The sequence below is a fragment of the Labrus mixtus genome, chromosome 13 (genome assembly GCF_963584025.1).
Source record: "Labrus mixtus chromosome 13, fLabMix1.1, whole genome shotgun sequence".
Lineage (NCBI taxonomy): Eukaryota > Metazoa > Chordata > Actinopteri > Labriformes > Labridae > Labrus > Labrus mixtus.
The window spans coordinates 1,353,134-1,367,515 of NC_083624.1; the positions used below are offsets into that span (position 1 = coordinate 1,353,134).

At 38.2% G+C, this 14,382-nt stretch overlaps 1 protein-coding gene across 1 annotated transcript; it reads left to right on the forward strand.

Annotated features, from left to right (window-relative positions):
- Positions 1-1,852: 1,852 nt before the first annotated feature.
- On the forward strand, positions 1,853-12,461 carry hacd2 (3-hydroxyacyl-CoA dehydratase 2). The gene is made up of 7 exons (XM_061053090.1): positions 1,853-2,050; positions 4,220-4,337; positions 5,220-5,238; positions 6,963-7,051; positions 7,672-7,793; positions 9,885-10,063; positions 11,178-12,461. Exons 1-7 carry the CDS (start codon positions 1,926-1,928, stop codon positions 11,258-11,260), a joined length of 735 nt encoding a protein of 244 aa, XP_060909073.1. The 5' UTR covers positions 1,853-1,925; the 3' UTR covers positions 11,261-12,461.
- Positions 12,462-14,382: the final 1,921 nt, after the last annotated feature.

A 14,382-nucleotide genomic window follows, 5' to 3' on the forward strand; every position in this document is an offset into this window, starting at 1 on the left:
GTCGCAATGCAGGGATTTAATCTTTTTTTTTTTTTATTTCAATTCGTCTTGGGCTTTTAATTCTTTTTTTTTGTTTACCTTTTGTGTAAAATACTTGTTGTTAACATGTACTCTTAAAATATTACACACAATGCACTGAATTCATTCTGACGCTCGATGTTCCTTATGTAAAAAAATATAAGGAAACACTGACATCTAGTGGAGAGAAGAAAAAGTGGCGAGAAAGATCTGGTAGCGCATAATCAAGACTGCATACCTCCTCCGGTATAATTTTTACATTATTGTATTTTTTTATTTAACTGATATGAATATGTTTGATTTGATTTTTAACTTCTATTTTTATTTTTAATAATTATTTCCCGTCCCCTGTTTTCTTGAGCTGCTGTAATGCACAAATTTCCCCCACAGGGGATCAGTTAAGTTTATCTTTATCTTTATCTTTATCTTTATCTTTATCTTTACAAGTCCAATCAATTCAATTACAGGTGTTCTGCCAAACAGTGCCAACTATTGATATATGCTACCATGCGGCTCTGTGTAGTATGGGGAGCACTGTTTGATAGGGGCTTTCCGTCTAGGCTATATTGAAATGCTTCCTTTAAAATCTTAAATACAGGTTTATAAGATAAGATAAGATAAGATAAGATAATCCTTTATTTATCCCACAATGGGGAAATTTACAGTGTTACAGCAGCAAAGAGCAAAGATTACAGACAAAAAGTGAACACAGTACAATTTAAATAAAAAAAGAAAAATTAAGAATGTACAAAAAAATAGATACAAAAAAATAGATTTAAAAAATAAAAAAATAGATCAGCTATTGACAAAAGTGTAGATTATTATTATTATATTCTACAATTCACTTAGCAGACGCTTTTATCCAAAGCGATGTACATCATATATAGTATCCAATATCCAGTAGTATCCAGTATCTAGTATCCAGTATTATATAGTATCCAAACATGCTTCTTGTATACAGAACAAATTAAACGAGTATTTTGTTTCAAAGTTATTCTGTACTGTGAGTATTATTTGATAGGGGATAATTGTCCAGCGACATACCCTTTCTCTGAAATATTAAATAATAGAGTAGCCTACCGAAACTTGCTCCTCATACTCTGTGCATATGGAGTGAGTAGTGAATTACTACAAAGTTATTTTGTTTAAGTTGCATTGTTTTACTAAACACTTTAAGTGTTTACTTTTGTCTCAAAGTGTGGATATTACAGACGAATTGGCTCAACTGCACAAAGACTTGTAACTCTTCAGTCTCCAAATTTTAGAACAATGTTACCGACAAGGTAATCAAATATACTTTTTAAGGTAGATTTCAAATTTCTCCTAACAAATTCCAACATTTTATAATTATATTCATGTTTCAACATGGTGAGAAGCAAACATTTTTTTTAAATTGTACCAGCACTGTTTTTATTTAACTGATTTGATTTCTTCGTTGCTTTTTGGTGTTGTAGTTTTATAATGTTTTATAATAACTGGGGCCCCAAGCAGTTGCCTGTTGACAAGCAGCACCTCTTGGCATGTAGTCTAAACGAACAATAGAGGGCGCTATCACAAAGCGTCTTAATCAGAAGAATTGACAAAGAGTACAAACTCGGCTCAAGATCGTCCATGCGCTACGAGTACTTTTAATGTTTTCGGATACCTTTGGGTGGAATGAGCAGTGCTGAATAACATATTAACTTAAAAACTTAAAAGATAAAGTCGACTATTACGGGAAGGTGCACCAATTTTAATGGTGGTATTTGAGTGAGAGCATTTCATTGCAAAGGCGGAAGTAAAGTGGAGTGAATCCTCTCGCTACAGGATTAGACATCCGGGTCTGGCCCCAGTTCGTTTCCTGACTCGGTGAACCTGACAGCCACCGCCGTCCAGACGAGGACCAAAGACCGTTGGGGGTTGCAGTCATGTCGGCAGCTGCTCCGGGGACCAGCAAGGCGGGACATAGCGATGTGGTCCAGAAGAAGAAGAAGGGACCCGGTGCCCTGGCCACGGCTTACCTGGTCATTTATAACGTTGTTATGACAGCGGGGTATGTAGCGTGTTTCCTCCTCGTGCTAATGCTGCTTTGTAGGAGTGTGTGTGAGAGGACTGAAAATGGGAGCAAGATCTCCCTGTTGTAGTGTTATTTTTGGGCTGTTAACCTGCAAATTGCACTTAGTTATAATTGGAAACAGGGCAAGCATGCTGTGTAGTGACATAAATTTGAGTCTGCGTGCCCCACGTTCAACGGTTTCTGCAGATTAACGTCAGACAGACACTCGGCGTGCACATGAACTGTGACTGACAGGTCACCACATCGCATACAATACAGACATAATAATAAGACAGATGGTTTATTGTCCGCACCTAGACCCATTTACACTCTATGATCTAGACGTCTTCTGCAGAAAGGGCGTCTTTTCTCAATGCATTGTTATTTATTATTCATATTTATTTGGTTATTTCTGCAGGTGAACGACTGAATTTGATTTTTTACTTATACGTAAAAAAAGGAAACAAATCTAAATAAAAAAAATCCGAAAGGAAAAAGATTAAAACTATTGGGCTATTCGTAACTTACTAACAAATCAATGTCAAAAACAACGCCTGATAAAAAGATGGTTTGTCTTTTCAGAAATGCTCAGTAATGGTAACCAAATAAAAGTCAAGACTAAAATCGAAACAACTAATTGATAAAAAAAAAAAAAAAGAAGACTAGATTGACTTTAAAGTAATCTAAAACAGCCCTAATGCAGATTTTGTATTTGTAATAATATCATAAATATGTGTTTAAGTTGTTGTGAAAAGTTTACCTATCCAACCTTGCAGACGTGTTTTTTTTTCTATCTTCAATTTTAAGGATACTTTGAGTGTCAATTTATGTTTTAATGAAAAAAAAAAAAATCAAAGACAGTTGCAACTTTAGTTAAGATCCCCTGTGTTACTTTAATGTTAAAGTGAGGGTCATGTCAACTACTTAGAAACATAGACATAAAATTATCCTAAAGAGTCTCCCTGTCAGAATTTCCTATATAAATAAAAATACAGCTTTTTTAAAACTATCAAACATAAAAAAAAAGGCTATATGAAATGAATGTAGCTAAATAAACTTTAGTAAAATAAAATAAGTGTGCAAAGGAAATGATAGTGGTTGCCTTTTGTGCTAACATTTAGATTGTGCTTTTAATCCATTTTGCAGTAAAAATAACATATTGTACGTTTTTTCTTCTATTTACTTTACTATAAACTCTACTATACAGCGTGATAAATTGCAGTGTGTGCAGTGGTTTTTACACAAAATTGTTACAATTTAATGATGTGTAATAAAGAACAGACACACATATCTTTATATCTCTGTTGCCTTGCTGAAGAATCTGTGTGTGTGTGTTTATTGCACTGGGTTTCAGACTGTTGCACAATTGAATGGTGGGTGTTGTGTGCTCCCTGTTCCAACCAGTTAGGTCACATTGTGTGTGAGTCTCAGTTTTGACGGGCCATGCATACAGTGCTTGCTTTGTATTGAACACACGTTAGGGTGTCGTACATCCACAGTTTCCCTCAAATGCAGAGGCTGCATTCAGAGCAGCTAAGCAGACAGTTTCTGCCCAACAGGCTCAGATATTGATATTCATGCCGATGACTGAGATTGACTCCTAATAGATGCAAGCAACATTTTTCATTCTGTGAAAGCATCGAGTGAATAAAATCTTTCACTCTGGCCCAGGGCTGGTCTAGCTAAAAATCTCAGATTTACTTGTACTTTCATTTGCTCTGACTTATGTGTTGAAGGAGCGAGTCTAATTGATGTAATGGATTGGTTTGCATGATTATAGAAACTCTTTGATTGTTTGTTTGTTTTCATCACTTCTCTTACCATGCATCAGATCATTTACCTGTTTTAATATCACCTATCAGCTAGTTTTTAATATTTATACTTAAAAAACAATACATCTTTCCCTGAAAGTATGAATTTCATTTGACCTAGTTGATCAATGTTTGGACTAATTTTAACCTGGTTGTCGTACTGAGATATATTACATTAATATTGTACAACATAAATCTTCATTTCTGAACGTCTTCAGCTTGTAGATGCTAATTACAGCTACGGTAAAGAAAACAGTGACTGACACTTCTACATTTTCTGTTTGTATGATCTTCCAGTACAAGCTGCTGCTGTTTACTACTGCTGAAAGGATTCTGTGTTTTTTGTGTTTTTCAGGTGGCTGGTGATAGCTGTGGGTCTGGTCAGAGCTTACCTGGCCAGAGGAAGCTACCATGGGCTTTACTACTCCATAGAGAAGCCCCTGAAGTTCTTTCAAACCGGAGCTTTGCTGGAGGTGAGACGGGCACAAAGAGAGATTACAAATGGCTGATAATTGTGTTAGGGGGGGGGTATATATACTTTCAAGAGAAGTTAAGTATTTATCACTTACATGTAATCAGGAGCTCTCTCATCAAAGAAAAAAAGAAAACAAGACAAACAGCCCAAGCAGCACATAACCTACAGGGAATCACTTATGGTGAATGTTGGTGTTATCTTATAAATCTGTGGCTGTTCAACATTAACATGTCAATAAAATCAGGCTTCGTCTAGGATTCAAATTCAAAGATCCTCACAGACCTGTTATCTCTGAAGTGTTTGACATGTCCTCTGTAACATATCAGCTCAAAAAACACAATAAATAAACACAACTTTATTGTATAGCCCTTTGCATACACTGATAATGTAGCACAAAGTGCTTTGCATTTAAAAAACGCTGTCAGTGGACACTTAAAGGAGAGCCCCTGCTATTTTTTTAGCCGCTGCTATTTCCAAACTAGATCCAAGAGATTTGTGTCGTCCCCTCACATTTTTACACTGTTCTTTCACACACCTACATGAACACTGGTGTGTTAGTGCAGAGGCTAAGCAGCGAGAGAAGAGGAGTGTCGTGATCCTTTCCAGAGCTACTGATAGCACTCCTTATCTTCCATTCATAAAATAACTTATGGCTCTCACTGAACACTGCCAGCACCACGATGCATAACTGATCCAGTGCCAAAACACAACTGATAAACTATTGAGTTTATGTATCCTAGAGTTGTGAAAGTTGTTTCTTTTGTGAATGTGTATAATAAGGAGACTGTGTTGTACGAGTTAAAAGAAGCTGCCATGTGCTGCGTGTACTTTACGTTCAGAAGCTTGTTGAGTGATTCTCTGTTATGTTTGCCTTTCACAGATTCTACACTGTGCTGTAGGTGAGTTTTCTTCATCCTACATTGATCATTTCCACTCCTCACCTCAGTTTTACTTCAGTCTTGCAAAGGTCACTGTTAGACCGATATCAACGTGATAATCAGATTATATTAAGAAAAGCAAACACATGTGGGAGACGTCTGTGTGTTTAAAAGTCATATTACACCATCCACTGACATAACCACCAGGGTCAACATGGTGTAAGCCTTATCGTCTGCTCATGTCTGTGAGGGTAAAGAGCATAGAAGTATCACTGTGTGTGATGTGCCAATGTGCGCTGAACCCCCTGTGGAGTAAAAAAAATATAAAAAAATCTGTGAACATGTTTTAAATAATTTCAAGGGCTTTTTGAAGGTGCTCCCAAACACGGCCATTAAATCATCCACAGTTTTGCATTTGGTGTTCAGAAAGCAGAGCGCTGGTGCTGCTCTGGAGGCTTGTAATGGCACGACACAGTCACTATTATGACTTGTCAGATGGCCTCTGAAGATTTCTATCTGATGTAAATATACGTACAGAGAAACAGAAGCTTATTATTTCTTAAGTGATTTTAAGCAGAGAGAACCTTCTGGCTCCTGTGGCTTCAGCGTGTCAAAGGAGACACCAGCTCTTGTCCGGCTGTCTAGCCGAGGCTCATAATCTTTTTCCTTCATTATCTGGGATTAATGGAGGATAATCGCGCCCCCCCCCTACAGCTGCCGTCCACTCAGAGCAAACTCTCAAACACTCACTCTAGGTTGCTCTCTGCTGGCAAGTTAAAGATAATGCATCACCTCTGATATCTGGGCCCTTTTTCATTTGGATCAAACTAACACACTAACTCCACTACTATCAACATTTGTCTTTCTTTTGTCACAATATGTTTTGTGTGTTCTAGATTTTTTATTTCTGAAAGTCATTACCCCGTTTAAGTGCTCAGTCCCATTTGACATCCATTTCTCTATGCGATCTCCCATTGTGAAGTGAAGTCCAAGAAGAACGAGCTTGCCCTAAAACTGGTGCTTCTAGAATAAAAAAAAAATTAAAAAAGACTAAGCAGTGAGCATACAATTCTCATATCAAGTTACTTCACCTCTTGGCTGTAAATATGAAGGAGGCTTGAACTGAACAATGCTTACGCTGCATTTTTCAGGCTTGTGTGATTTAAAGCTCCTGTGAAGACTTTTAATTTGTAAAAAAAAAACAAACTCAAATGACCATTGACAACTCTTAATGTGCTAAAAAAGCAAACAAGACCATCGGCATAAAGATTGACTATTTCTATGAAGTTATTCTTAATGCCTGAAACGGCTGCTAGGCGTTAGGCTTCCGACGAGGCGACTGACAGCACCCTGCAGAAACAGACTTCTTCTAAACGTTTTCCACTGCAGAGATACTTCTAACTGTGAAAGTACAGCAGTATGAGATTTTTTTTATTCAATGAAACACTAGTTAGAGATGCACAGGACAAGATAAGCAAAATGAAAACATGACCGGTTTGTCCACAAGGGGCACCGAAATAGACACCAATTAATCTCCAATTTATTGAATGTTTGGAGTAAGCAAATAAAACTGCGACTTAAATTTAAACTTAAATGAAATGGAGAAAACAAACTGGCAGGTAGTTGTTTTTTTTCTCCTGAAAATGTCTTGAGAAGCAAAATCCACATGTCCAGTGTATGCAGTGACTTGTAGTATTGTTTCATGCTTGTGTATTTATTTGCTTATCTTTTGTCTCGTATCCCAGGGATCGTACCGTCCTCTGTAGTCCTGACTGGATTCCAGGTCATGTCCAGAGTGTTTCTCACCTGGGCCGTCACACACAGCGTCAGGGAGGTAAGATCTTTATTTTACTATTTTTTTCTAGCTTTCTACCTCACAAATAAATATCAATCTGGTACTGAAAAAATATGACTGAAGAATGTCCAAAAGTGACCCACTGATATGCTGTTTGCCCTGTGAATAGATCGGGGAGCTGTAAATGTGTAAGTAGTGTCTGACGGTCTTGCTGAAGGGTTGCAGGATTGAATGTGCTGACGTTTTTTTGTTGTAAATAATGTTTGTATTTCATGTTTTTATGTGCCTTCTGATGGTAATATACTGACTTTTCTCAGTATGTTCTCTCTTTTTGTGTGATGAAAATGTGTTGTTGGTTATGAGTCTGCAATAAGAAGTGTGCTATTTTCATAACATCCTATTTGCATCGTTTTTAACCCTAATATCTGATGATAGAGACGCTCTGCCTGCAGTGTGAGCTGATCTCTGAGCATCTGAAACAAACAAGCATGTTTCTGGGCTGAAAGGTTGAGATTAGTTTCCAGCAGTGTAACTACAGCAGCATGATGGACACCCGTCTGTTTCTCTCTCCTCTCTCTCACCGTCCTGTGTGTGTGTGTGTGTGTGTGTGTGTGTGTGTGTGTGTGTGTGCGTGTGTGTGTGTCTGTGTGTTTCTGCAGGTGCAGAGCGAGGACAGCGTGCTGCTGTTTGTCACAGCCTGGACCGTCACAGAGATCATCCGCTACTCCTTCTACACCTTCAGCCTACTCAACCACCTGCCATACCTCATCAAATGGGCAAGGTAGGACCACCAACACGAGGAGGGCACATGTGTCTACTCGTTGAAAACGCAGAGTAAATAATTAACATTCGTCTGTTCAAATGAGTATTTACAGATGACCAAAAATTATGAAAATGCTAAATATATGATCATCTGTCAGCGACAGTGCTGCATGTTCAGTCAACTTCTTTGTCTTGTTAACTGGTTGGATATGAAAACAGTGAAGTGCGGGATGTATTCATTTATTTCAATTGTCGGAGCTCAGGTAAGGAAATCCGTGTGCACAGATGTGTTATCTGTTTTTATGAAACCATGCTCACAGTTTGCAAAACTTTGCAGATAGTTCTTTTCTGTTTTTACTTCCCTGAGCCTTCGGGGAATTAGTACACTTCAGTGTACTAATTCTCTTTTAATCTCTTAAAATGCTTCATCTTTTGATTTCTTCTCGCTGCTGTCCAACATTATGCTGCAGACTTCTTTCATGCTGCCATCTTTTTCTTCTGTGGTCGGTTCACTCCCATTCATGTTGCTATCATTAAATTCATGAGCACCACCGTGAGGAGTCAGGGAGTAGTGATACAAATTAGCAGAAAAAATGCTAAGAGTGCCATTAAAAAAAATTATATATATAATTTTTAATTATATTTTATATATTATTATTATTATTATATTTAATTGTAACCAGCGATACAATAATTGATCACAGGAGTCAGGACTATATATTGCTGCTGCATCAATATTCTATCCCACCCCTGATTCATCACATAATGATCGTATTAATCTGTACATTCATAATTTAAACTAAAGTCATTAAACTATAAAGGACAAAAAAACAGTGGAAAAAATCAATTTCAAACTTACAAAAAACCAAAGTCAGTATCTTCAAATGTCTTTTTAATGTCTCTAACCTTTGAAACCTTCCACTTCATCCTAAATCTCTGAATCTTCCTGATGGGATTCATCTGCATCTTCAACCAAGGCAACCGTTGTTAAGTGCCTCCCTCCCCGCAGCCTTTGTTGCTAGGTAGCAAATGAGACCACCGCTATATTGGTGTCGACAGAAGGACAGGGCAGAAAAATTGATTGTGCATCTGAAGGCAACTTAGTGAAGGATCAGAGAAAACAATCCCTGGGTTTAGTGCTGGATCAGGAAGAGAATGAACATGTTGTCTTTCATTTATTTTTGACCCTGTAGAAGAAGTTAAGTATTATAATTATATGTAATCATGAGCGTTCTCACCAAAGGCCAGATGCTTCAGCAGCTCTGCCAGTAAATATCTAGATCTACAGCCTGGTACCACGAACGAAAAAGGTCTGATTAGTTATTGTCATCATGGGCATACACTGAATGGGCGGTGAATTTTTTAATAAAGCATCAGTTTCGATTTTATGAAAGATATGTGTTATCCATAGTTAGGCACATAGCTGACATGATTTACAGGTGGGCCAAGTGTAGCAGTTTGTCAGGAGGCTTAAAGAGCCCATATTCTGCCCTTTTTGGGGTTCATATATTTAATCTATGTATCTACTTTTGTACGTTCACAATAGCTAAAGTTTGAAGAAAGTGTCTGTTTTCATGTACTGCTCCTCCTTGCTGAGTCCATCAGCTACGCTCTGTTGAGCCCCCACTGTTAGACCCCACGTGGGCCAAGTCTGCTCTGATTGGTCTGCCGATCCGCTCTGTCGTAGGAGAAGCCGTGTTTCCGCGGACTTTGAATTTTTGCACATAGATGTGCCTAAACATGCACAGGACATTTGGAAAACACACTAAAGGGCATATTAAACAAGAAAAAGCAGAATATGGGACCTTTAAAACCCGCCTCAGCTCCAGCTCTCAGCCTGTCGTTGAGCCCCCGGAGCCCCCTGCATGAACAGATGGCTGACGTCACTCAGGCTTCGTCCATTAATATTAACATATTTTTCGTTGGTTAACTGGCATTCAATCACACTGATGGTTGTGGTGCAGACAGTAGGAAAGCAAATCATGCACATGTCCTGCAGTGATTTGCTGTTTAAGCTCTCATGTTGCAGAAACATTGACTAATAAAGCATTGTGTGTTTATTCTTTATTTCCCTCCCCGGCCTTCCCTTTCATAAACCCCTCTGCTACAGGTACACCTTTTTTTTCGCGCTGTATCCCATGGGGGTGACCGGGGAACTGCTGACCATCTATGCAGCGCTGCCGTTCGTGCAGAAGACGGGCCTGTACTCCATCACTCTACCCAACAAGTACAACTTCTCCTTCGACTACTACACCTTCCTCATCCTCACAATGATCTCCTACATTCCCCGTAAGTCACCCTGCAGATGATAACATTTCCTTTTTTTGTAGTGAAAATTAAAATGCATCAACTCAACGGTGTATGATGTATTTAGCTTCAGACTGTGGCATACTTGAAGTATTCATGGTTTCTTCCAGGTGAGGTTTTATATCATCCTGCACTTTAAGGCCAGTGATTTGTCATTTTGTTGCATTTGATGAAATCTCTAAACATCCTGATAGCAATCTCTGCCTGTGCACTTATACACAAGTCAAGACTTGCACGAGCTAATGCTACGTAGCATGTCACACAAAAGGTATAGAAAGGTAGTTTGGTACAGTTTGCTGCCACAGTGTGCTACTGCACTGCTCTCCCTAACGCCCTCTTGTGGTGGGGCTGTGGCATTTTTTAGGTGAATTTATTTCACAAACTAGTTTAGGGCGCGGCCACACTGGCCAAACGAACTGGACTTTAGCGTTGAAGCATGCTTGGGCACGGTACGGATGGCCAGTGTGACCGTGCCCTTAGACATGCTTTGAAAATTAAACACAATGTACAAACGTAAGTTTATCAATTGATGTAATATAACACATTTTTAAACCTATTTTTGCTCCTGAAAAAAACATTAAAAAGAAGCTGGTAGCCTAGTAGTTAGTGCATGTGCCCCATGTACAGAGGCCACACTGCCTGTCTCTAAATAAAGGCATAAAAAGCCCAAATATCTTTTATTATTATATTATTTTATTAGAAATGTGATTTTACCTTCGATACGATAATAGTAAAAATCAAACTTCATTGATACCTGTTTCAATACCACGGCAACAAAAGTAGAGATCATTGGCACCCACATTTTGGTAGTTTTCTTTAAGATTGGTTTTTGGGGCTTTTATGTCTTGATTTGAGAGGACAGTAGATAGAGGGGGAAACTTCCGGTAAAGGAGTCCCCAGTCAGAGTCTAACCCGGAGTGATTTAACACAAAGGTGTCAAAAGACAGAGAGATTTTTGTTCAAAGCTGTTGTGTTGGATTGTGTTAGATTGTACAGATGTACTTTGTAAAATTGCCACTGAGCGTGATAAAAAAGTTAAACCGTGTCCAGCAACACAGCACCCTGATCCCCCTCTGCCCCCCCCCCCCCCTCCCAGTGTTCCCCCAGCTTTACTTCCACATGATACGGCAGAGGAAGAAGGTGCTGGGCCACGTAGAGGACTACAGCAAAGTGGAGTGAGCAAATCAGCTTCGAGACAGATCTGATGGAGGGAAAAGAAAAACCAAAACAAACAACAGAAGAGGATCGAGAAAAAAACAAAACATGTCTGCTTAAATCTCAGCCAGTTCTCAAACTGCCAGAACTGAACCTGGCAGAAGATCCAATTATCAAGCAACTTTTTTTTTTTCCCAAAAAAACTGTTGTCCGGGTTCAAGAACAAACGGGTGTTATTTTATGTCGTTGTTGTTTTTATTTATGAACAAACTTTCTTAGTGTAGTCAGAGAGCCTGAACCTGTAAAGAGCCGCTGTCTGAGCAGTGAGCAGAATTGAACCATGCACTGATAGCATAACCTCTGATTAAAACGTCCTCATAGAGAACTCCTGATAGATCTGTCACCTTTTCATGCCTCCTCTTTTTTTTTAACCAGCAGCTTTGGTTTAATTTAATGTAGAAAGAAACATGACTGGACCAGGACTGAGACTAGGTTGTCTGTAGGTTTAGCACCTACTTTGTGTTTGTAGTTTCTTTTTTTGTCTTCATTCATTACAGACGACAGTTTGATTACATTCCTACGTAAGTTCAATAAACGTTTTTTTCTTGTCTGCATGATTTTCTATCTGTTTTTTCTTTTGTGTTTGCTGCTGTTTGTTTGGATGTTTCTGTTGATTTTTATTGGTCGGTCTTAAGCTGTGTTGACTCTTCAGCAGTTTTCCCGTGATGATTGTGAGTCTGTGCTTTTCAGTTCCTCATGTTTTTGATGTTTTAGTGTTAATTGTCAACACAAGGTAGCCGGTATGTTTTCCCATCAAACACTCATCTTCTCTTCATATGGTGACATGTTTTCTTTAATGTAAAGATAGTGAATAATTGAAGAGATAAAAGAGGTACTTTTTACTCATCAACATATACACATACATTTCCCATGACTAATGAGGCCCAGGCGTCATCCTACCGCTTCAACCTTCAAAAGAGCAGTGTGTCTGTACAGCTTTTATTACAAAGAACATTTGAGTTATGACTTTTTTTAATTATGTGACACGTTGGCAAAAAAAAAAGAAGATAGCACAACGTACAGTAGCATCAGTCTTTTCTGAAGAAATAAGCTTTGATATGTGACATGAAACAAAACTGCACTGTAGCCCGATATCATACTGGATGTTTAAACTTCAGAGTGAAGCTGCTCGTCTTTGGTAAATAAAACAGATTTTTCTTTTTCATTTGTGTCAAGTAGTGTCAGCTAGTGTACTAGTCCCATATGAGGAGTCCCTGTATATGTGAGACAATAATTTAGAATTCAGTTGATGAACTTGTAGTCATGAATCTGATAACATTCATTCAGAGGGAGAGCTGTACATCAGACGATTTTAATCCTTTTTTTTTACCGTGTTATTGCTCATTTGAAGCATTTTTTATTATTATGTAAGCTCCTGGATTTACACTGACAATGTTACACTAAAGACAGTTTTGAGTTATAAGCGTTGATTTTTTTTTAGGGGTTGGGGGGCTTTGTTGCAGCTGCTCTGTCAAAGACACTGAAGCAAACAGTGAAGCAAAGGCTAAATATCAACCAACTGTGGATTCACTCAGCAAAAACAAGATTTCCAGCTTAAGTTGAAAATTAAATTAAATTAAATTAAAAGCTTAAAGTTTTCTCTTCACCCAAACTATTAAGAACATATCTTCAGATACCTCTGCTGATATTTAGACATGTGGACAGTTTTGGCTTTATTTGACCAGAGTTTGAGACGGGTCTGTTCTATGAGGGTGCAATACACTCATTTTAAATTTGAGAAGTAAGCGGTCCCGCTTCGTCTACAGGAGTCACCAAGATCAACACTAACCAAATGTTCCTCATAGGAGCTTTACAAATAACATGGAAAGTTAAACTCTTAACGATGTCCTGTTCTCTTGACCTGAAAAGTCTTGTGAGATTACATTTCTTTACCCATGCTTCTTTGGATCTTTGTTGCTGCACAATAAGTATGAACTAGGTTAGGTGTTAGCCCTTCCTTTGTTCCCCTTTTTTAGGGAGAATACAAATCTGAAGAATAAAAATGCACTCCTCTATATGTTATGTGCAAACTTCTAAAACAAAATCCCTTTCAGTTTCACTGTGATTAAAAATATGGTATAATTAATCAAAACTCTGCACGTCTACATTTTTTGTTTTATTTCACAAATTAGGTGAACTGACCCTTTAATGGTTCCATCATATGTTCTTCATAAGGCCCTCTCAGACATCCATCAGCATGCTTCTTTTAATCATTATCATTATTACTAACATTTAACAACATTTCTTACAAAACAAACACGTTATGTTTGCTCCTGTAATGATCATAAATCTCTTGTATGCTCTTTTATTCTGTAGCAAAGTGAGCAGCTAGCGGCTGAAGTATCAAATCTAACCTTTGTGGCCCCTCTGTAGTCTCCCATACACATGGTCGAGCATGATTTGGGATGTTGGATGGGAATGTCTTGCAAAAGCAGAAGTGCAGCTCATTGTGAAACTGCATGAAAAGGGAGAAATCTGGATGCCTGGAATGATCTGTGTTACAACCTAACTTATCCAATGAAAAACACAAGTTACAAAAGCATGGCAAATGTTATCCCAGAACTGGAACTACTGAATAAAGTTTTGATACAAATGTTTTGCATGGGGCGAGATGACTTTGTAAAGGTATGAATAATGGGTATATATTTACAATAAACCTATGATATGGGAAGCATATTCACTATTCTTATTTATATGACATACGCTGCTTTTTCACCAGCTCACCTGTGACTTCTGTTTCCAGAGGTGATCAGTCGCTCTGCAGACTCCCTCAGACTCCTGCAACAACCTACAACTTTTAACAACTTTTGGGAACTGAGGAGAGAACATTCTGAAATTGACCTGTTGACAATTAACCTCACTAATCAATCAATCAATCAAACTTTATTTGTATCGCACTTTTCATACAACAAATGTATCCCAAACTGCTTTACATCAACATAAATCAAACAGCAACAACACTAAACTATGAGATGTACCATCAGGTGTGTTTTTTAAGTGAATGTTTTATTTGTTTTGAATATTAGCTACACACTTCAACAAACTCATTTCCTCAATCTTCAAAGAATCCTGTTCTAGCAGCGCTT